Below are 21,174 nucleotides of genomic sequence, written 5' to 3'. Positions count from 1 at the left end.
TATTGGTCATAGACAAACTAGGGTGCTTGTCATTGAAACTTTTTTTTTTTTTTTTTTGTGGAATATAGGATTGTTCAAATGATGGAATATCTGGTTGTAATAGGGTGTGAAAATGACCCCTTTTTCTACTGATTGATATAAGCTGTTACAAACTGAGCCTAACAAGTGCATGATGGTGATGACAAAAATGTTCATGCAACACAACTTTGCTCTACTTGTCAATTCATAGAGGCTCCTACCACAGTCAGCTGTCCAGTCTTGCTTTTGTTGTAAACCCCTTATAGAGCTCTTAAGTACTCTTCCTATATTCTATATTTAAAAAAAAAAAAGTTGAGTTGTTGCGAACGGTATCTACAGATCAGGTCATTGTGAACCAAACGAGGGATTTCATTGATGGATATTTATGTAAGTACCTCTGGATAAGACCACCTGCCAAATGCATTAAATACAAACTTACAATGTAAAATGGGTGGATAAGGATGTTGGTGGTGATGCCATATGGCAGCTCTTAGTTCCAGACCCCTTAAATGTATATACATACAAAAAACAGCAGATACAGTTTCCCCTCTTCATTAAAACATGTTTAATGCAGAATATAACAGTCATCGCCATTTGGGAAAGCACTAGAACAATAATTAACCTCTTGATTCAGCAAAAGAATGATTGGTGTGTAATATTTTAGTGGAATTTAGAAGTGAACAGGAAGTGGCTTCTTTCCCCTCTGTAGATTTTGTGTCATTATCATTTGGTTTTCAATTGATTAAAAGATAATTCATCAAATATTTTTATTTCTACACAATCATTTTTATATCACACACTGTGCCTTCCACAGGGATATATTAATGCTTGAAATAATTTACTAGTACACCAGGATTAAAGTTAAAGTTAATTATAAGGAAAGGATATCAGTAAATTAGGCAGCATTGTGTCATAATGTAATTAATTTAATTTAAAGGTCCTTGGCCAGTGCACGTTTCACTTAATCCTTGCTTGCAAATCAGCCCATCAGTGAAATTAACCACATGCATTAAAACACATTTAAAAAAACAGTTTTGTTGGCGTGTTTAACTACACATTTCTCTCAGTTTATAACATATGGCATTAATTTGGACCAAAGGTAGGGGAAAAACTTTCCCCATCATGCTAACATATCTCAAAGTGCTCTACCTCCCTCTTAATATCATCTTTAAGTGCGAGGCCTTAGCCGCACAGACATTACAATCAGAACAACAACTAGCCCTGAATAGAGTAGTTGCATGTTGTCATGGCACTTGATTTCTAAAAGACTTTGCTTGAGTTAATCATTTTTTTTTTTTTTCGGAAGTGGGGGCTTTCATCCAAGTGCCTCGACGAGAAATGGTCCTGAAATGGCGTAGGCTGCTGCTTGGGCTTCGATGCACAGGGTGGCCGCATGCGGAATTGTTTTGATGCCATCTTTATTCGTGTTCATTCAAACGAGTAGAGAAAAAAGACATCCGACCCTTGTTTAGTTTCACATCGGTGTGGATGAGCCCTTATCGGTTAGTGAATAACGATGATTCAGCCCTTTGATTTATCCTCGGCTGCATCTACTGACCGAAGGAATCTTATCTACTGACGTCTGGGCTAGTTAGTTTATTCTGTTAACTGATATCTGAGAGACACTGATATCTGAGTCGCATTTCGAGCAGCATAAAATCTCACCGAAGATCAGACTATAGTGAAGTTTCTAGGCAACAGGACCCTCTGCGGACGTAGTACCGCCGAACAGCGCTGGCGTTGCTGCAGCTCTCGGGTCGGTGGACGATGAGCACCGGGAAGAAGCGAGCGTCTTGGTAGGTGGGCGGGCTCTCGTTCAGTTCCATTTGACTGGCGTAGGAGCAACAGCGCTCCGTCAACGTGCTGCTGCGGCTCCGCCACATGCCCACGGTGCGGCGCGAGCCGTGCATCCTGCACAGCGAGAACCGCGAGGTGTCCAGCGACAGCCGCGAGTGGAAGGCGTTGCGTGAGAAGATGGAGGAGCAGCTGGAGCTCAGGGCCCCGCCCTCGCCCTGCAGTCGGCAGCAGTGCTCGCAGTCCCGCACCAGCGTGCCGTAGCTCCGCGCCTGGTAGCCGTCCAGCAGGAAGCAGTCGGACGAGAGGCTGCCGGACGCCCCCGCGGTCATCAGTATGGCCTCGGAGTAGCTGGGGACGATCTGCCGGTTGGAGCGAATGTGCCACTCCAGCTCGGTGCTGTCCAGAGTCTCGACCCTCGGCAGGCGGCAGCGGCCTTCGATCGGCGAAGGGCTGTCGTTCGCGTACTCCAGGCCGAAGAGCTTTTCGACTCGATAGTGCACGTAGGCCGTGCGGTACTCGGCCAGCACCCGCAGCGGCCAGGACAGCGTGAGCAGGGCCGCCAGCCAGAAGGCCACCGGGGAGGAGTACCAGGGCGGGCGCTCGGGGTCCGCGTAGGCGACCAGGTGCTCCTTGAAGTCCGCGCTCCTCAGCCGCAGCCCTTCCCTCGCCTCCATGTAGTCGTCCAGCCCCTCCATCTCGGAGAAGAACCGGGCCCGCTGGTTGAGGTAGGCGTTCTCCGGCCCGGCGCCGGCGAAGCTGAAGCACTTGCTGAAGCGGAGCCTGGTGGCCGCGTGGCCCTCGAGGCCCCGCAGGTCCAGCGAGATGTCCCGCACGCCGCAGCGGCCGTAGTCGAACTCGCCCTCCGCCACGTGCGTGTTGACGCGCTCGTGGTAGACCTGCGTGGTGGTGTAGGCGTCGCCGTTCCGGTAGCGCGTGACCTGCCTGGTGCGCCGGACGAAGTGGTAGCTGATGGCCTTCCACCAGACGCAGGGCCTCGCCTGCCGCATGCGCAGCACGCGCTCGTAGACGGCGTCCACGTTGGCCCTGCTCTGGAGCTGGCTGCGCGCGCGGCAGTGCCAGCACTCGGCCAGGTACGCGGCGTACAGCGCCAGCAGGACGGCCAGCGGGATGTAGACGTAGCCGTCCGAGCAGGGGCTGTCCCGGTAGATCATGGAGCGGCCGGCGGCGGCGGGCGAGTCGAAGCTGAGCCTGGTGACGCTGGTGAGCTGGCACCAGGCCACCGCGCCGAGGCAGCCGTACATGAGGAGGGAGAGGAGCAGGCAGCGCCAGTGCGACTCCCGGCACATGGACGCGCTAAGGGACTGTTTCACTGGACGCTGCTGCGGAGACACACAGGAAACAGGGAGAACTCAGGACACGGCCTGTTAGACAACCTTACCGGCGGCTAAGCTGTTGGACAACATCTCCCACCCCATGCAGGACACTGACAGCACTGAGCAGCTCCTTCAGTGGCAGGCTGCTGCACCCACGATGTGGGAAGGGGGCGTTCAGACATAGCATGAAACGAACCAGACGGTCACCACAGCCACCACCACCGTTACAACTACAGCTTCAGGGATCTTCAAGTGGACCAGTAGCATCATTATGGACCGTAATCTAAACCATGACACTGGACTACATTCTGGACTTCTTATTATATTGTACAAATCATCACCTGCACTGCCCTGCACTGACATCACTTGCATTTACATTTACACTTACATTTACAGCATTTATCAGACGCCCTTATCCAGAGCGACTTACAATCAGTAGTTACAGGGACAGTCTCCCTGGAGCAATTTAGGGTTAAGTGTCTTGCTCAGGGACACAATGGTAGTAAGTGGGATTCGAACCCGGGTCTTCTGGTTCATAGGCGAGTGTGTTACCCACTAGGCTACTACCACCCTACTTGCAGGATCACTCTACCCTGGAAGGGCGTCCCTCTCTGTATCACTCCTTCTCCTAGAGTTTTTTTTCCCTGGACTTTTTCCTTGTGTGCAGAAGGGTCAAGTGTGGGGCCCATTGAGACGTACTGTATGTGATTTTGGGCTGTATAAGAAATAAAGGTTGTTGTTGTTGTCTTTTCTTCCAACCGCTGTCAGACTGTACAACAAGGACCCCGCAGTTGGCCACACATCAAATACACCATGGTAGTTAACCATTGTACATGTGTAGATACCCATTGTACATTGTGTAGAAAAATACATATACATATTTATTTTTTTGCTGCTATTACCTTTGTTCTGTCCACTTTCTGCCGTGACGATGCAATTTCCCACTTGTGGGACTAATTAAGGTTTATCTTATCTTATCTTAAGACTTTTGATGGACAACTTGATTCAAAAAGCCAGTGGTGGGGACTTGTTGACAAGGCCTCCTGTCCAGATTATTGATTGCAGGGAGAAGTAAGCTGTTCATCACCATGTGAGCGGCGGAGAGGAACTCTCATGTCTTCTAAATTGCTTCTGATCAGAGTAACGCTCTGTTACGTGAGCGCTGAACTCACGATGGCGGACGATGTCAGATTGAGACGTAATGAAAGCACACCAGCCAAGAAGCAAGGTTACCGTGAAAGTGATACGCAGCACAGAACATGGCGCACACAACGAAATGTGTCCTTAGTGAGCAGTGTGTGGGGACGGTACCTTGCTCAAGGGGACCTCGGTGGCACCTGGTTACGAGTCCGCTTCCTTACCCGCTAGGCCACCACTGCCCGTTCAGAATGAGAATTGGACCTGTGCAAGAGGGATTCTTGGAGAAGAGCAGGTTGCACCTCAGTTGTTGACCTTAAAGACTAGAAATCCACTTTGTGTTTAATATTCTTTGCGAGTTCAAAAGCTTTCAAGTGGAATAAAGGGGCTCTTTAATGTGAAAATCTGAATCATAATCGTGTTCATTGGCCAAGTATGCGCAAGCACATACAAGGAATTGATGGTGTCAATGTACAAGGATGTGTGTAAGTAAGAGAATATGTTTTTACTGTTTATAAATAAATATGTATACTGAGTATAAATATATGTATGAATGTACATAGGTCTATAAGTGTTTAAAGATGAACAATAAGAGAGTACAATAAATAGGCCAAAAATCTAAATCTTTATACAGAGTGTACATAAAGTGCAGTGTGCAAGGTTAGGTGAAAGAGAATGGTGAAACATGTTCAAATTCAGATGGATCCTGTGGTTGGCAGGTATATACGCATATCTCCTGAGCTTCCGGTACAAAATAAAGACATCACAACGTATCTGCAAGGACCTGAAAAGACAACACCGCAGAACCGCGTGTTGCCTGAAATGAAAATGGCTTTAAGAACACGGTGTTGCTCCTTCATGGCACAGTCCTGAGATTCGGCTAAGTGGCCAGTAAAAGGGTTTCGACATATCCAGCCAGTCTAGAAAGTGCAGACATTCGCAGTTCCGCCTGCCAGCAAATTTCTCCTGTTCAGCACAGACTTTTCCCTGAGCTACTCAGTCTCGGCCCCCACGATGGACTCACTGTCCTATTAGTGTGATGGGGTGAAGATTTGTGTGAACATGTTCCCTCTCTTTTCTGTGGTTGGCTTTGTTGGGAAGAACTCAACATGTTGCTAGCTGGTGTTTGAGGTCCTCAAAAAAAAAAAAAAGACATCCTGGGTCAGAAAAGAGCACCCGGATAGAGCACCCCCTTCACGACAACAGAACGAGCCGACTCAGACAATATATATAAAGGGAAGTTCGACCCTGGCTCCAGCAGACGGATGACCAGAATAGCTGTGACATCCGGGTTCAGTTCAGGGTCAACAGCACTACAGTGTGTGCACTGATGAGAAATAAGCTTTTAGCTGTTTGTTTTTTTAAATGCATCATTGATTTAATAAGCATTTTATATACATATTTGACCTCCATACCTATTATTAAAGATGAATAAATAATAAACATGTACACTTATGGCATTTAGCAGATGCCCTTATCCAGAGCAACTTACAATCAATAGTTACAGTGTTAAAGAAGAAAGTGAAGTGATTGTCATTGTGATACACACATTGTGTATCACTGTGTGTCATTGTGATACATTGTGATACCTCATTTTAAGGGTTTGAACCTGTGAGTTTGTGCTCGTTTGGTTCATAGACGAGATTGTTACCCACTAGGTAACTACCACAACGTTTTAGTAACTTGTCATAAATGCATAATACATTTACAGCATTTATCAGACGCTCTTATCCAGAGCGAATTCTAATCAGGGTTTACAGGGACAGTCCCCCCCTGGAGACACTCAGGGTGTCTTGCTCAGGGCCACAATGGTAGTAAAGGGGATTTGAACCCGGGTTCATAGGCCAGTGTGTTACCCACCAGGCTACTACCACCCTTAATAAATTGTTTCACTGGTGTGTGAGTCCAAAACGCCTTCACACGTGTGTGTGTGTGTGTGTGTGTGTGTGTGTTTGAGTGCACAATGCCTGCCCCTGATTACTTCTGTAATTAAAGTCCGCCATGCGGATTTCTTATAGGCGCATTTCAACACTCGGGTGGTTGATCTTTGCATCAGCTGCAGACGCCGACCTCCCCTGAAACAACTTTACACGAGATCCCCTGACAGGACGGTGTCCACACGTCGGACGGACGCAGCAGGTTGACCGACCAGGTTTTTACATCCACGTGTGTTTGAGCGGCATGCTGCTCGTCGCTCGACCACGCCATGCGGCGCGGTTAAATAACCTGAACCCTGCATCACGTGTGAGCACCTCGCCCTTACCTCCTCTATCGCGTCCAGGCTCGCCGGCGTGGCCGGCCCTGCCACCGGGGTGCTGGCCGCCGTGTCGTCCGCGGTGGTGTCCGTTTCCAGGTCGGGAGACAGCATTCTGCAGCCTGGGCATCTCAGTGTTTGACCAAGCCGAGACCCCGAGTCAGCTCGCTCCCCTTCCAGCACCCCGCCTCCCCCCGAGTGCCGCGCATTGGGGATCCCGCTCAGGGCTCTCCCGGCGCGCCTGGAGCCACTGCGGCCCTGCGCGTTATCAGAGCAAATGCGGCATATTGTGGGTGGTAGTAGCCTAGTGGGTAACACCCAGGTTCAAATCCCACTTACTACCATTGTGTCCCCGAGCAAGACACTTCACTTTAAGTTGTTCCCTGTAACTACTGATTGTAAGTCTCTCTGGGTAAGGGCATCTGATAAATGCTGTAAATGTAAATGTGTTTACAGCGTTTGTGTTAAATCATTTTGTGTTTTTGCAGTTTCAGCCGATTCACATGCCATAACCTCGCCTCATGTGGTCTTTGGGACTCTTTAAAAATACCTGTTATTAAAAACGAAGCCTGCAATTATGCCGTTTTATCCATCGCATAAAAAAATTAAGTGTTTTATGTAAGTAATGTTTTCGATTATTTTTTGTAGTACCGTTTCGTGTCACGCGGTGGCGCCGTTGCCCCGGAAACTCCACACACGTCGCACCCGGGGGACGTCACGTGGCCAGCGGGGTAAATAAACAACGAACATGGCGGACCGCCCGCGACCACGGGCCCGCGGATGAGTAACTGCGGTGCGAGTTCGGGCCACGGGGGGTGACGGAGCCGTCGCGAACGGTACTCGTTTCATTTGTTTTACGCCGCGACTGTCGCGTACTTTACGCGAAGTGGCAATAATGGTCGTGAAGCAGTAGAACAACCTTCAGCGTTTGGCGGGGCTGTCACGTTAAATTATTTTAAATAATTTTGCCGAGGAAACCGAGGTGCACTCAGACTCTCTTGTCGTGTTCGTGGAGGGCGTGTGGTGAAGGTGAAAGTGAAAGTGGTTGGCATTGGTGGCATTTTCTGGGGCAGTGGTGGCCTAGCGGTTAAGGAAGTGTCCCTGTAATCAGAAGGTTGCCGGTTCGAATCCCGATCCACCAAGGTGCCACTGCTCACTGGGTGATGGGTTAAAAGCAGAGGACACATGTCGTTGTGTCTCCATGTGCTGTGCTGTTTATCACAGTGACAATCACTTCACTTTCACTTCACTTCACCTGTCACCGTGAAGTGTCCTCCACTTTTAACTCAAGTTGCTCACGCAACTTCTGTTCCCATTTAACCAACATTACTCAGGGGTGGAACCAGAAGACCGCAGATACTGAGCAAGACACCCGGCCCCGAGTTACTCCACGGGGACTGTCCCTTAAACGACTCTGTATAAGGGCTACTGCTGAATGGCATCGATGTGAACGTAAATGTTTGATAGGTGCTGAGATGGTGGGGGGTAATGCTTTCACAGCGACCTGTCACCACTGGCCCCATGTGGGCCCCGGAGGGCCGCTGCTCGTCCGTGGCTGGTGACGGGTGAGGTAATTTGCTCAGCTAATGGTGATACCCTTGCTGAGTGCATTGTGCCAGGGGGTGTAAAAGCCCAGCACACACTGGTGGTATTATATCCCCCAGCTGGCCCGGGAATGCCCCCCCAGGAGGAAGTGGAGGAATTTGACAGGAAAACGGATCGCTGGGTAACACTGTGACCCCTGTGACCCTAAGCAGAGCAGTCGTGATGGATGGATGGTCATATATTTTGCGCAGCCCTTTAGTATTTTGGTATGTTGATGTTCAACATCAAGTTTCTCACGCAGCGTGCCATAGCAGAGTTTCAGTTTTCTTACTTTTCTTACTATTGCACCTTTTACTTTTTTTTTCTCTGGAAAATGAAACCAACAAGCAAAAATCTGTAATATTTGCACTTTTAATTGTCTTAATATTTAAGATGGATACTCAGATAATGTAGAACTTCATTTAAGTTCAGTGTCTTTAAAAAACGACATTCAAAGTTCAGTATATATATTGAATAAGGCATAATTAAAATATTTGTTGTCCCTCGCATCACACCATCTTGGTCATTTTAGTTGCATATATTGGTTTTGCACAAACAATTTATTGAAGCATTGTACAGTTTTGACACCCATTACACATCGAAATGTTTAGTGCAATAGTTTTGTCTGAATGGTTTTGTCTTGAGTTCACAGACTTTTATTCATTTTAAAAGTGAAACAATTTTTTTGTGTCCCGTGCATCACATGGCAAGTTTTCAAACTGCTTGTATGGCGTTATATTGAAGTACCCAGTATTAAGGCATGACAAGTGTGTGCGTATGTGTGTGTGTGTGTGTGTGTGTGTGTGTGTGTGTGTGTATATATATATATATATATATATAGACACACACACACACAAGCACACATATTTTTGTATATATGTGTATGTAAAGTTGGGGGAACATAATTTAATTATGGGTAATGATGCTACATTGTTATCTGTATATGACAATAAAACTTGAAACTTTGTATTAGAGAAGCGCAAACAGCTGGCTAAGCATTTAAGCACATTTCTGCATTCATAGAGCTAGCCATAGACCATTACATCAACATATTCCTTGTATATGTAGACTAAAATTATGCTTTAGCTTAACAGTTTATTTTATTCCAGTTTATTTTCACAGTTCTGTGGATCAGCATCACGTAAACCCCCCTCTCTTGTTCCTGTTATTGACTCTCGATCAGCTCTGCTTGTTTCTGTACCACTGGGAAATCCAGCAGTTCCCTTTTTTTTTCTAAACCAAGGAGCAACCTCATAGTAAATCAAACATTAGCACACGTTAGCCCTGGGGACTGATAACATGGAAAATGTATGCATTGTCTGTAGAAATTCCACTGGCATTTCATGAATTCCCGATTTCTACCTGGTTTTAGTAAAGTGGAGTCTGTGGGTGCGAACTAAACTGAAACCCTAAGTAAATTAGCCGTTTAAAGTCAGTGTCTTCTTAAATTCTGAGATGTGGCCATCTGGTCATCTGAAGCCTCTCATGTGACTGGATATAGTATTAACTTTCAACTTCAGAATGCTGATTCTTGCCTGAAGAGAGTAGGTCTGCTCTGAACACAGCAAGCAAGGTAAATAGCTTTGAGAACATAGCCAATGCATGTGCGCTCTTTTTCTCAGACGAAATATTTTTGAATGAACTAATATGGAAAATGAAACAAACATGCTAAAAAAACTGTAATATTTGCACTTTTAATTGTCTTAATATTTAAGATGGGTACTCAGATAATGTGGAACGTAATTTAAGTTCAGTGTATTTAAAAACAGAATGTTTTGCAGACATTTGAAATACGGTTACCTCTCGCCATGTTGATTCTTGCCTGAAGAGAGTAGGTCTGCTCTGAACACAGCAAGCAAGGTAAATAGCCAATGCATGTGTGCTCTTTTCCTCAGACAAATAAAATTTGAATGAACTAAATTGCATCTGTAGAACATATTTTTGCCCCCTTTTGCAGACTTAATTGAGTTTCTGCATTGTGTACAGTAGGGATGTTTTATTGCTTCAAATGGTTATAGGTGCAGAGTCCAGCTGTGTTTGCGTTTCACCAGGGGCTTTTATGCCACATCAGTTCTGTGAAATATCTGAAGTCATGGGATTGCAATAAAGTTTTTTTTTTTATATAAATATACTCTCTGTCTCTGTGTTTGCCTCTCTCACCACCACCACCACCACCTCCTTCTTCCTAATTCCAGGAACAACTCGCCATCCACTAAAGTAAAAATGGCGGACGTCCGTGTGGCCCTGATTCTCTGTGGTCTGGCCCAGCTGGTATTTTCTGTCCCACCAATCAAGCCCCAGCCTGAGCAGATACACATCTCTTATCCAGGTAAATATTTGATTTCTTTCTGTGTTTATTTTATTAATTTGAATTTAGAAATTCAACAGTGCAAATGCTGTATTGGTCCAAAGTATGCTTGTGAACTTTTCATAAAAGTCTTTTGTATACTATCTGATGCTTGTCTTCTGTCCCCTGTTGGATGCCATTTTACACTACAACAATCTTCACATTCGGGATAAAGGGAGATTAAATGGTAAAGCTGTCAATAGTCATTTGTTTTTTTCTGGACATTATATACAGTTATTTTCCTTAGTCCACATTGTAAATTTAAAGTGAAGTGATTGTCACATGTGATACACAGCAGCACACAGAGAAATTTGTCTTCTGCATTTAACCCATCACCCTTGGTGAACAGTGGGCAGCCATGACAGGCGCCCGTGGAGCAGTGTGTGGGGACGGTGCTTTGATCAGTGGCACCTCAGTGGTACCTTGGCAGATCGGGATTCGATCCGGCAACCTTCTGATTACGGGGCTGCTTCCTTAACCGCTAGGCCACCACTGCCCCTTATTAGATTTCTGTTGCAAACAATGCACTGCGTTGGCCGGGAATCGAACCCGGGTCAACTTCTTGGAAGGCAGCTATGCACTCCTCTGTACCACCAATGCACACATTAGTACACAATACAGTGTATTGATGAATCAATTACACATTGAAATGTGATATTTACAACAAATAAATTGCCAGAATTCACAAATATCTTTGCGCTAGCTAATTTATAGACTGCTTAACAGGAAGTTTACTGCTGATGATGTCCTGAACTTGCTTGATGGCAATTTCAGTGACATAGTGTCACGTCTTTGGGTGCGGGGGTGATTAAGGCACAGAAGCCAGACATTTAGGTGCCGCAGGTATTTATTAAACACAACAGAAACAGGCGCGATGGCCAAGAAAGGAATAGAAATAAACGAAAACAAACTCAAAGGCACGTAAGGCCGGGAACTGAAAGCACACAAGTTGTTTCCAGGTTGTGAGCCCAGCTGCACCCGGCCGTGACACATAGAGGGCCTTGTGGAGACAGATAATGAAGTGGATAATGGGAATTGGACTCCCAATGCAGAGCATGATGATGGGAGCAAAGTTTGTTATTACCTGAAGTATCACATACGATACAAACCAAAAAACATACATTATTTATTTTGTTAAAGGGCCTAATAAACATAATTTTTTAGTTCAGGCTTTAAAGGGTTAAATATGTCATTTTAAATGTAAGTTTTTTCTTCCTCAGGGGTCTACGGCTCCATGGTGATCACCTGGACCACTGAAGACAAGGTGGACAGTGTGGTAGAGTACAGCCAGTGGGGGGGCAAGTTCCTTGACCAGACTGCCAAGGGCAGCTCTGTTGTGTTTGAGGATGGGGGCTCAGAGAAGAGGAAGATGTACATCCACAGGGTCACTCTATCAGACCTGAAGCCTGGTTCCACGTATGGTGAGGGCATTTTGTTCTGACCACCTACATTTATACATTGTAGTGTGAGTGGGGTTTTTGGATGCATGATTATGTATTTATTTGAACAGATAAATAAATTGAACATTAGGCTTCTGCCATCAACTGGTTGGACGGTGATGCCATCTAATCACTGATCCTTGTCTCTACAGTGTATCACTGTGGCAGTGATGCTGGCTGGAGTGATCTGTTTTACTTCACTGCTCTGGATGAAAGTGTTCACTGGAGCCCCAAGTTTGCAGTGTATGGGGACATGGGAAATGAGAACCCCCAGTCTCTCGCCCAACTGCAGAAGGACACCCAGGCCAGGATGTACGATGTTATTCTTCATGTTGGTAAGTGACTTGTTTACGGCAACAAGAAACAAAATCTTTTCAATAAATCCATTCAATAAATAAAATATAGATTGTGTCTATCACCAGTTGTCCATTGTCGTGATTTGGTGCTCATTTGTTGGTTGTGAAATACCGAATAATATATAAAGTAAAGAAAAGGTTATTATGCAGTCATGGGGTATCTTATGTAAATATGGGGCTGCTCATATGGTAGTAGGCGCTAGTAGCCTAGTGGGTAAAACACTTGCCTATAAACCAGAAGAGCACAATGTTACAGGTTCAAACCTGACTGTAACTACTGATTGTAAGGTGCTGTGGATAATGGCGTCTCAGATGATGGTGGACATCCGGCTGTACCCATTTAATAAAATGTTTTTATTTTCCGTAGGGGACTTCGCGTATGACATGGATGAGGTATTTTTAAATTTTGCTTTATTTTTTAATAACTTTCTTGATTCCTGTCTGGTGTTGGTCAGAAAGGTTGAATCAGGATAAGTCAAGATTGAAATTGTGTAAAGCATTACATGACCACTGCTGGCCACAGCTCTTGCTAGGGTGAAGTGTGTGATTGTTTGTGCATGCTCCTTATCCACAGATTTGATAAATGCAGCTGAAACGGCTGTTACCATTTTTATGAGGACGAATATCACTCAGGCCAGACTTAATGTGGCTGTAAAAGGTCCACAAACAAACCTTAATTCTACTGGAGGGTTATTGACATTATCTGATACTTTTCTATAAACCCTCTCTCTTTATGAGCATGTGAATGAGGGTAATTATTAATACCAGGAGATATTTTCATCCTGAAATAGATCAGTTTCTATGTAATGACTTGTGTAAAACTTTTGATTGCAAATTTGAACATTTTCCCATAAGGAGGACAGAGGATTATTTTTGGGTGCCACAAGACGGTAATCGTCCCAGTGCAACCAGTATGAAAGCTGGAATGTACACTTCCATTCCACAGCTTCCTGAGCTGTAAATAGAAAAACTGTCATGAGACCTGCTGGAACAGTCATTAATATTTTTCCTGAATTTGAATGTGTGCATTTTTTTATGATGCGGTTGATACCATTACATTACTGTTTTTAATACCCGGTTTTCATTTCAAAATGGTTTGGTAGGTATGTACACGGCGTGTTCTTGTAAGTCATCTGGAAAATGGATTTGCACTAAAGGCACAAAAGATCACAAAATATTTTCCATCCATTTTTTAATAATGTCTTTATTGGGTCTTTAATTCTGTCTTTATTGCTTATATCACTTATATCAGGGGTGGTGGTAGCCTAGTGGGTAACACACTCACCTATGAACCAGAAGACCCGGGTTTGAATCCCATTTACTACCATTGTGTCCCTGAGCAAGACACTTAACCCTAAGTTGCTCCAGGGGGACTGTCCCTGTAACTACTGATTGTAAGTCGCTCTGGATAAGGGCGTCTGATAAATGCTGTAAATGTAAATGTAAATATCAGTAATTAGTGAGTCAAAAATAATAATGATTATAATTTTGGCTGCTTGCTTTGTCAGATCTCAGTATGTTATGCTGAGCTCAGGTTCTGCCCCTTCTTTCTGTTGGTTTCCAGGACAACGCTCGTATCGGTGACGAGTTCATGCGGCAGGTGGAGTCCATCGCTGCCTATGTGCCATACATGACATGTCCCGGGAATCACGAGCAGGCATAGTGAGTATCCCTGCCCAAGGCACTGAATACTGGGACAGTTACCCATGAAGGGTGAAGCTGAGGTATTTTCAGAACCAAACAGAACAACTCATCCCAACCCATCACGCCATTCAATTAGGCTTCTTTTTACATTTCACTTGATTAACGACTTGTATGTGTTAGTTTTATCAAATATCAGACGACCTGCTTCCCCTGACCCTGCTACTGTGCGGCTGCTGCAAAGACTCCAATGAAGCCGCTGGCTTACTTAGTGACAGGACCAGTGCGCTTTTCCACTCTTCTAAACATTGTTTGGCCGTTAAACTCATTTTCTTGCTGTTCCCGAAACAGATGGGGGCAATTTTAGCTTGGTACTGTACACCCTCCAAGAACCACCAACTTCTAAACATGGGCCGAGTCTCCAAAATAAACGTGGCACTTGGAGAGAAGAGATTGTGGAGAAAATATGGAAAATGCTCATTCGGAGCCTTGGAGGCGGGGGGTCTACTGTTCCAGCGGACAGAAGGAACCGAACTGGCGCCGTCTCTGGGCTTCTGACTGGGCGGGACTTGCAGTGTTCTTGTGCAGCATATTTATTGATGCAACCCAGGGCCCAAAAGATGCCCGGGTTTCCCTAGTTGCATACGGAAATCACCATTTAATGCTGTGCAGTTTGTGGGTCGGCGCAGTGGTACGACGGTGTGTTAGAATCCTAAGTTCGGCCCTTGTGTGTTGTCTCTGATTTCATCCTTGGTGTGACTGAATGCACCCTGTGGTGGGATGGCGCCCCGCCTTTATATTTTATAGACATATCACAGTAGGATACTTCACGTACTGATGTTGTGGAATTGGTAAGAAATCAGACACCCATGTTTTGTCTGTTTCGTATCACCTGATGTTCAAACCAGATTCAGCGCCACTTTATTCCCTGTAGAAGACGCCACACCCCACTTTCGCTTTGCACTTCCAGCCACCCAACCAGATGAGTGCAAAGTGTACCGAAAGGGTGGACCACGCAAATCTGTGCCTTCAGCATGTTAGTAGCACGATGGCAACAGTTGCACAGGCGACGCTGAGTCAAGGCACTTTTAGTTCTCCTCACACTATGTCCCAGCCTTTTGGTTCCTTTGCCATTAATCTCCAATTTTCTGTGCTTTTACACTGATGTATACAGATGTTCTGTCTGCTTCGTAAAATACAGCTTGTAATTATGATGGTGCGTTAGATGAGACGTGTTCTTTGCTTGATGCGAGGGACTCTATTTCCCATCCACATTGCTTTTGACAACATATTTCCATACGCCTTGTGCATTTTTGTGGCAAAGAAAGCAGGAACAGAACAGTTTGTCTCCTGTGTTTTTCAAGTTCCATGTACAGTTTGTGGTTTCAAGTTGCTGAATCAAACTTTTGGTTTAATTTTTTAATGGGCAACAGTCAAAAAATCACCAGTGGAATTTGTACCTGTGCTCGATGTGTGTTTAACCACAAGGTGGAGGTGTGAATCTCTAAATGTGTGTTTTCCAGCTCCTGTTGCAATGAAGTGAAATGCTGGTTTGGTACAAGTTGTTTTGTATTTGCTAAACTTTCTTTAGCTTGAGTGTGAAATACTTTAAGCTGACCCAGTTTTCAGTGTCTTTAAATTCTTCTAATGGGCACAGACAGATTTATTACAGTGCTACTTGACAAATTCTGCAGTTTTGGTTTGAACTTTTGATATGCCCCTTGTTTTGTGCCATATATTGGTCCAGAACAGTATCTACTTTTATGTATTTTCTCTTTCAAATGCACATTTAATTTAAAAGAATTTTTTTTTGGCAGTACATTTTATTTTGCAAAAAGATCCCTCACTTGTCTGGTCATTTTCACAGCCTTTATCTTGACCGACACTGGCTTGATCCTTAACTCAAAGGCTCCCTAAATAGTTACCTACAGCCCTAGAGAAATGGACCTGACCTTCATCTGTCCCTTTGACCTTTAACCCCTTCCTATAATAGTTACCAGCCCATGGCCTCTTTCAGTGGCCTGTTTTGCCCCCTCTTTCTCCCTGCTTCCCTCTTCATCTGCTGCCACTCTCTCTTTGCCATTTCAGCAGTGAGGTTTAGCTTCTCAGAGGACCTCATTTGAAAAAGTGGACGTGGTTGGAATTGCTAATAATTCGTCGAGGCCATTTGCGTGTCAGTGCGCTGTGATGTGATTCTTTTTGCATTATAATTGTTGGATTTTCCAGCAGGGTCCCCAGAGTTAAAACAGGACCTGGAGTGCCCCACATTTTCAGGTTTAAATTAAAGACACGGCCCTGCATTAACCTTAACAGTGGAACGATCAGCCTATTCCGTTCCATTCATCTTACTCATGGCCTGATCGCCTTTCACTTTTTTAATAGTCTTATTAAAATGTAGCTATTGCAAATATAATAAATTTTAAATTCCGCCATAGCTGTGATTGCCGGCCTTCCCTGGATAGCATCTTTCTTTGTTCAGCCGGTAAGAGGCCATAATACTGAGGAGGTTTCCCAGGGACTTTCATAGAGGCAGAGTGTGACCACCGCGGGGCAGCTTCCCTGTAGTGGGCCGGTGCTGTTGATGTTGTTGCTAGGCGACGAGGTGTGGCCATGCGCCGTGGGTGCTCGTTCATCAGCGGCAGCAAATCTAATCTCATTTCTGCGTGTTCACAGCAACTTCTCCAACTACCGAAATCGATTCAGCATGCCGGGGGATACAGAGAGCCTGTGGTACAGGTAGGGAAAACACACACATGCACACCTTTCCAATCACCCACAGTCCAGCAGGGGTAAGCCCATTTTCTGGGGGGGTTACGTAACAGCTAGTTGTCCGTCCAAACAAAATACCAGAGACGTTAGGACACCAGTGAGTCAACTGCACCTCACTCTCCAGTCCCCTGTGAAATCGGCCTCCCTTCTCCAAACAGAACGGCCGGCCCGGGGGAATGGCTGCATATCGCGTGACTGTCCCTGTCTGCCACTGTTACTCTATCCCACCATAGTGCACCACAGACCCGCTCCCAAGTCTTCCTGTTAAGAATAAAACCGTGCCATGGTCCCATCTATAACTGGCACAGATGGCTTTTGATATGCCACTTTGTCTAATTGATGCAGAGCCGTGCCGTTGCTATGTTGCAATATTATGAATTATCCGTAGTGTAGCCACTGGTGGGTTTTGAGTTTCATGTCATGTCCTAGACCTCTCCAACATTAATATAATATAAAAACAATCTAAAAATGTCCATCTTCTTGGTTGAGGCCATTAACCCTTTGGCGATTGTTTATCCACAGCTGGAACATTGGGCCTGTTCACATCGTCTCCTTCTCTACTGAACTCTTCTTCTATCTCAATTATGGTCTGGACCTTGTGTTTAAACAGTACGAGTGGTTAAAGAAAGACCTGGAGGTGCGCTGCTTTGCTCCCACATTGCTCTTGGTCTCACTCCTGTTGGAGACATTGACACTGGGATGCCTGTTTTGCTCTTCAGGAGGCAGCCAAACCAGAGAACAGAGCACTGAGGCCCTGGATCATCACCATGGGCCATCGGCCGATGTACTGTTCCAACGCAGATAGGGATGACTGTACCAAGTTTGAGAGCTATGTATGTATTGGCCACCATATACAAGAATGGATATAGAGTGAATGTGACTGCTCCATGTATATTTTCAGTAAGAATTCACAAACCTCATTATAGAGCTGTTTCTGAGAGTAAAACAGTAAAGGAAACGTACACAGCCTTCATAAAAAAAGTCAAACTCAATAACGTACCTCTCTCCAGCAGAACACCACTTTAAGATGGTGATTTAGTATAATAAAAATGTCACTGTTTTGTACTCCACCCACAGACAAATCTCACACATCTAACTGTGTATCAAGTCAAGTCAAGTCAAGTCAACTTTATTGTCAATTCTGCCACATGTACAGGACATGCAGAGAATTGAAATTACGTTACTCTCTGACCCATAAGAATAACATTAAATACAAAAACAGTAACAGTAACGAATACAGAGTATAACTGCGTATAAACAGATTAGACACAAATGAAATCATACATGCCCAGTGTCTTACTGGTAAGTACTCCAGTATTATTAAGTCATTACATGTGGTGCCAGTAAATTAGCACAGTTTGCTGACATAACCTCACGCAGCATTGACAAACAAGGTTATGTAAGCGCAAAATTCTGGCTGCGGACAGTCTTGTTTGCACCTTGCTGTGTGCTGTCACTAAACGCTGCATCAGTAATTTGCATTGTTTTATTAGATAGAGTGGAGGTTATCTGGCCTGCTACGTGTTCTGGACTACTCCATCAGGATAATGAGCAGAAGGCGCTACCGGAGCTGGGCCTGATTATTTGGTAGATGATATGGTGCCGGAGGTCCATTACTCACTGGCGCCAGACGCAATGTCCTCTGTCCATGCAGACAGTCCCGCCGACCATAAACACTCTTGTTATAACCAGCAGTGTGTCAAAAAAAAGCTCTTATATTTGCTGGAACAATTTATTCTTTTGTCCTTAAATAAGGAAATTGGATTAATAGGCTAATAGCCCACCCTACAAACTGAACCAGACCATAGACTGGATTAATAACCCAGGTTGCAGCTCAAACCTGTTATTATGAGGTACTGTTCTTTCTCTGATCTGGCATAAACTAATGGTTGTTGTATGTGGGCCACTGTTGGTCATCTCAGAGATGCGTCGATTTAATTATTGCCATACCAGACTTAGAAAGAATGCTCAGTTCACTAACATTTCTATCCATTTATAGGACATATTCAAAAAATGTCTTAGCATGTGAACCAGTGTTTATTTGGTTTATATAGGTAGTTTTGTTTTTCTCAGTGTGAAAAAAAAATCAGGATTTTGAGGGCTGTATGTCGGTTTCAGAGTTTTTTTCTGGAAGGCTTTTCTAAATAGTATTCTTAATATGTCTGATCTACATCCAGTCTTCAGATCTCTGTTCACTTTTCTTGTGCAGGTCAGAACTGGACGCAATGACACCACACCACCAGTTCCTGGTCTGGAAGATCTCTTCTACAAATTCGGTGCGGTTACAGTTTGATCATGATTTTTCCATATGTTCCTTTCAGTTGGTTTTGTCTCCGGCTTTTTAAATTAAACACAGAAACCTACGATAGCAGGAAAAACATGATTGTTTGTTCTGGACTATTCTGTAGGAGTGGACCTGGAGCTGTGGGCCCATGAGCACAGCTACGAGCGTCTGTGGCCTGTCTATGGCTACAAGGTAAGGCCATGGCTTTTCATTATCCACACACAGATCACACAACATATCACACAATGATGGCATATCACACAAGAAGGGTAGAGCTGCATGAAAATCCTGACTTCAGTAATAATCTAGATAATCTAGCTATCATGCAGCAGTTGTATGGCCATCGGTTAATATATAATTAGAGTCTACAATAACATAAATATAGAATTTTTAACTAATTAGTTATCAACTATTTATAGATACTATTTTTATTGGAATACTTAATTTGAAAGTAGGATTTTGTACATGAAACATTTGAAGATACACCTGATATGCTGAAAGGAAGGAATTGAGACTGATTGACATTAAATTAACATGTCTATTCTGTCTGTTCACAGGTCTATAATGGTAGTGTGGAACATCCATACGTTAATCCGAAAGCCCCTGTGCACATTATCACTGGATCTGCAGTAAGTACCAGCACTTAACTCTTTCTTAGGAAATTTTTCATCCCTCCACAGTTCCATGAGGCAACAAGAATGAGCTTTTGCATGATTTGCTTAAATCAAAATAAATGTACAGGAGGGTTTAGATTGTAAGGTGAAAAAATTCTCATCATCCAATTTTGATTTCACATACAGCACAATTAAAACTGTCCTTCTTGCTGATTTATAGTTAACGTAAGTAATCATATTCTAAGACTAGACGATCTAGAATTTATGCTCATTTATTCAATTTAATGGCAGGAATGTGAGGATTAGAGAAATGTATACACATAACATTGCAAATCCATATGTCTATGTGCACACATAATCTAGACATTTTTGACCATTGCAGGGCTGTAGAGAGAGGACCGACCCCTTCATCCCCACCCCTAGGGACTGGAGTGCCTTCAGGAGCTCAGACTATGGCTACGCCCGCATGCAGGTGTTCAACTCCAGCCACCTGTACCTGGAGCAGGTGTCCGATGACCAGGTGAGTTCATATTCAAAATATTCTTCTGGGTTAATTCTATACTTGAAGTATAAACATAACCTGGTTTGTACAAGAAATGTAATTATGCCAAGATTGTTGTCTGATTGCCTGACACCCGTCTTTTTTTACTTTAGGACAGTAAAGTGATTGACAGCATGTGGCTGGTGAAAGAAAAGCATGGGCCACAGGCCTGGCTCTGAGGAAGCTTCCAGAAGCGTTGCACTGCAGGAAGTGGACCAATGTCTCAGGAAATTACATTATCACCTAATGATTTGAGAACTGCACTTCTTCACTTTATAGCCCCCTGTAAACTCACTGATGATTGTTTTAATGGTATGTGGAAGATCTCTCCACTTCAAGCGGTGATCGGGCCTGCCCAGCATAGAGTGGATGGGCATGTACGGAATTGCAGGAAAATACCAGTCTTCAGGTTTCATACACATACAGTCAGCCTGTTTATGTTCCTGAAGGAAATTTCCTATTCCCGAAAGGTGAAGGAATCCATTCCACCTCTCCACAGTTATCTAAACTCTGAGGTGGGTTTTAATGCAAAGAACACATATTTTATAGATTTTTTTTACTTAATGGAAGCTGTTGATTTAAACCTTTTACTTGACCCTGTTTTATTATTTTCATGGGGAAATAAAGTGGCTTTTAACCAAATCTTAAATACCAATGTACGCAAATACTTGAAGCTGAACAGTTGGTGGCAATAAATAATTTTCTCTTAGTCTGCTTGTGTCAGTAAATGTGACTGGAACAAATCCCACTGCCTGAAGTGTCTCAAGTGCATTTCAGCAGGACAGTGTAATTTCATGATGTTCTTCTAAAAACCCAAGACAAATGCATAAATCCAATTATCCATACCTTCTTTAATAGACATGCCTCAGGTTTTTCAGCATATTCAATCTTTTGCCATCTGCATGCGTGTAACGCCACAATATAGGAAGGAGACACAAACGTACAATATAGTGAAGTGAAGGAGTCTGAAGTGACTGGAAATTGTATATCATGCAATAACAGACAAAACAGCTCTGAATCACGACTGTGTGCTAGTAAAAAGTCCGCACAATCACAGTG

General features: G+C 44.3%; 2 protein-coding genes across 4 annotated transcripts; one reads left to right on the top strand and one right to left on the bottom strand.

The window, feature by feature from the left end:
- Positions 1-1,273: 1,273 nt before the first annotated feature.
- On the bottom strand, positions 1,274-6,792 carry LOC114788811 (transmembrane protein 151B-like). Its single transcript, XM_028977726.1, has 2 exons — positions 6,550-6,792; positions 1,274-3,155 (listed from the first exon to the last, which is right to left on the bottom strand). Exons 1-2 carry the CDS (start codon positions 6,652-6,654, stop codon positions 1,695-1,697), a joined length of 1,566 nt encoding a protein of 521 aa, XP_028833559.1. The 5' UTR covers positions 6,655-6,792; the 3' UTR covers positions 1,274-1,694.
- A 445-nt stretch (positions 6,793-7,237) lies between these two features.
- Positions 7,238-20,824, top strand: acp7 (acid phosphatase 7, tartrate resistant (putative)). Of its 3 annotated transcripts, XM_028993988.1 has the most exons (16): positions 7,314-7,376; positions 9,645-9,697; positions 9,906-9,984; positions 10,320-10,453; positions 11,692-11,892; positions 12,063-12,245; positions 12,634-12,659; positions 13,831-13,928; positions 16,581-16,643; positions 17,199-17,313; positions 17,396-17,509; positions 18,886-18,952; positions 19,085-19,152; positions 19,518-19,589; positions 19,957-20,094; positions 20,229-20,824. In XM_028993988.1, the coding sequence occupies exons 4-16, from the start codon at positions 10,348-10,350 to the stop codon at positions 20,292-20,294; spliced, it is 1,317 nt and encodes a 438-aa protein (XP_028849821.1). In that variant the 5' UTR covers positions 7,314-7,376; positions 9,645-9,697; positions 9,906-9,984; positions 10,320-10,347; the 3' UTR covers positions 20,295-20,824. The 3 variants fall into 3 exon arrangements, with proteins under 3 accessions (XP_028849806.1, XP_028849812.1, XP_028849821.1); XM_028993979.1 differs by lacking the exon at positions 9,645-9,697 and having other exon boundaries at positions 7,255-7,376; XM_028993973.1 differs by lacking the exons at positions 9,645-9,697; positions 9,906-9,984 and having other exon boundaries at positions 7,238-7,376.
- Positions 20,825-21,174: the final 350 nt, after the last annotated feature.

Source organism: Denticeps clupeoides, chromosome 1 (genome assembly GCF_900700375.1).
Source record: "Denticeps clupeoides chromosome 1, fDenClu1.1, whole genome shotgun sequence".
Classification (NCBI taxonomy): domain Eukaryota; kingdom Metazoa; phylum Chordata; class Actinopteri; order Clupeiformes; family Denticipitidae; genus Denticeps; species Denticeps clupeoides.
Note: the sequence above shows the minus strand (reverse complement) of the source record. Positions and strands in the feature narration are given on the sequence as shown.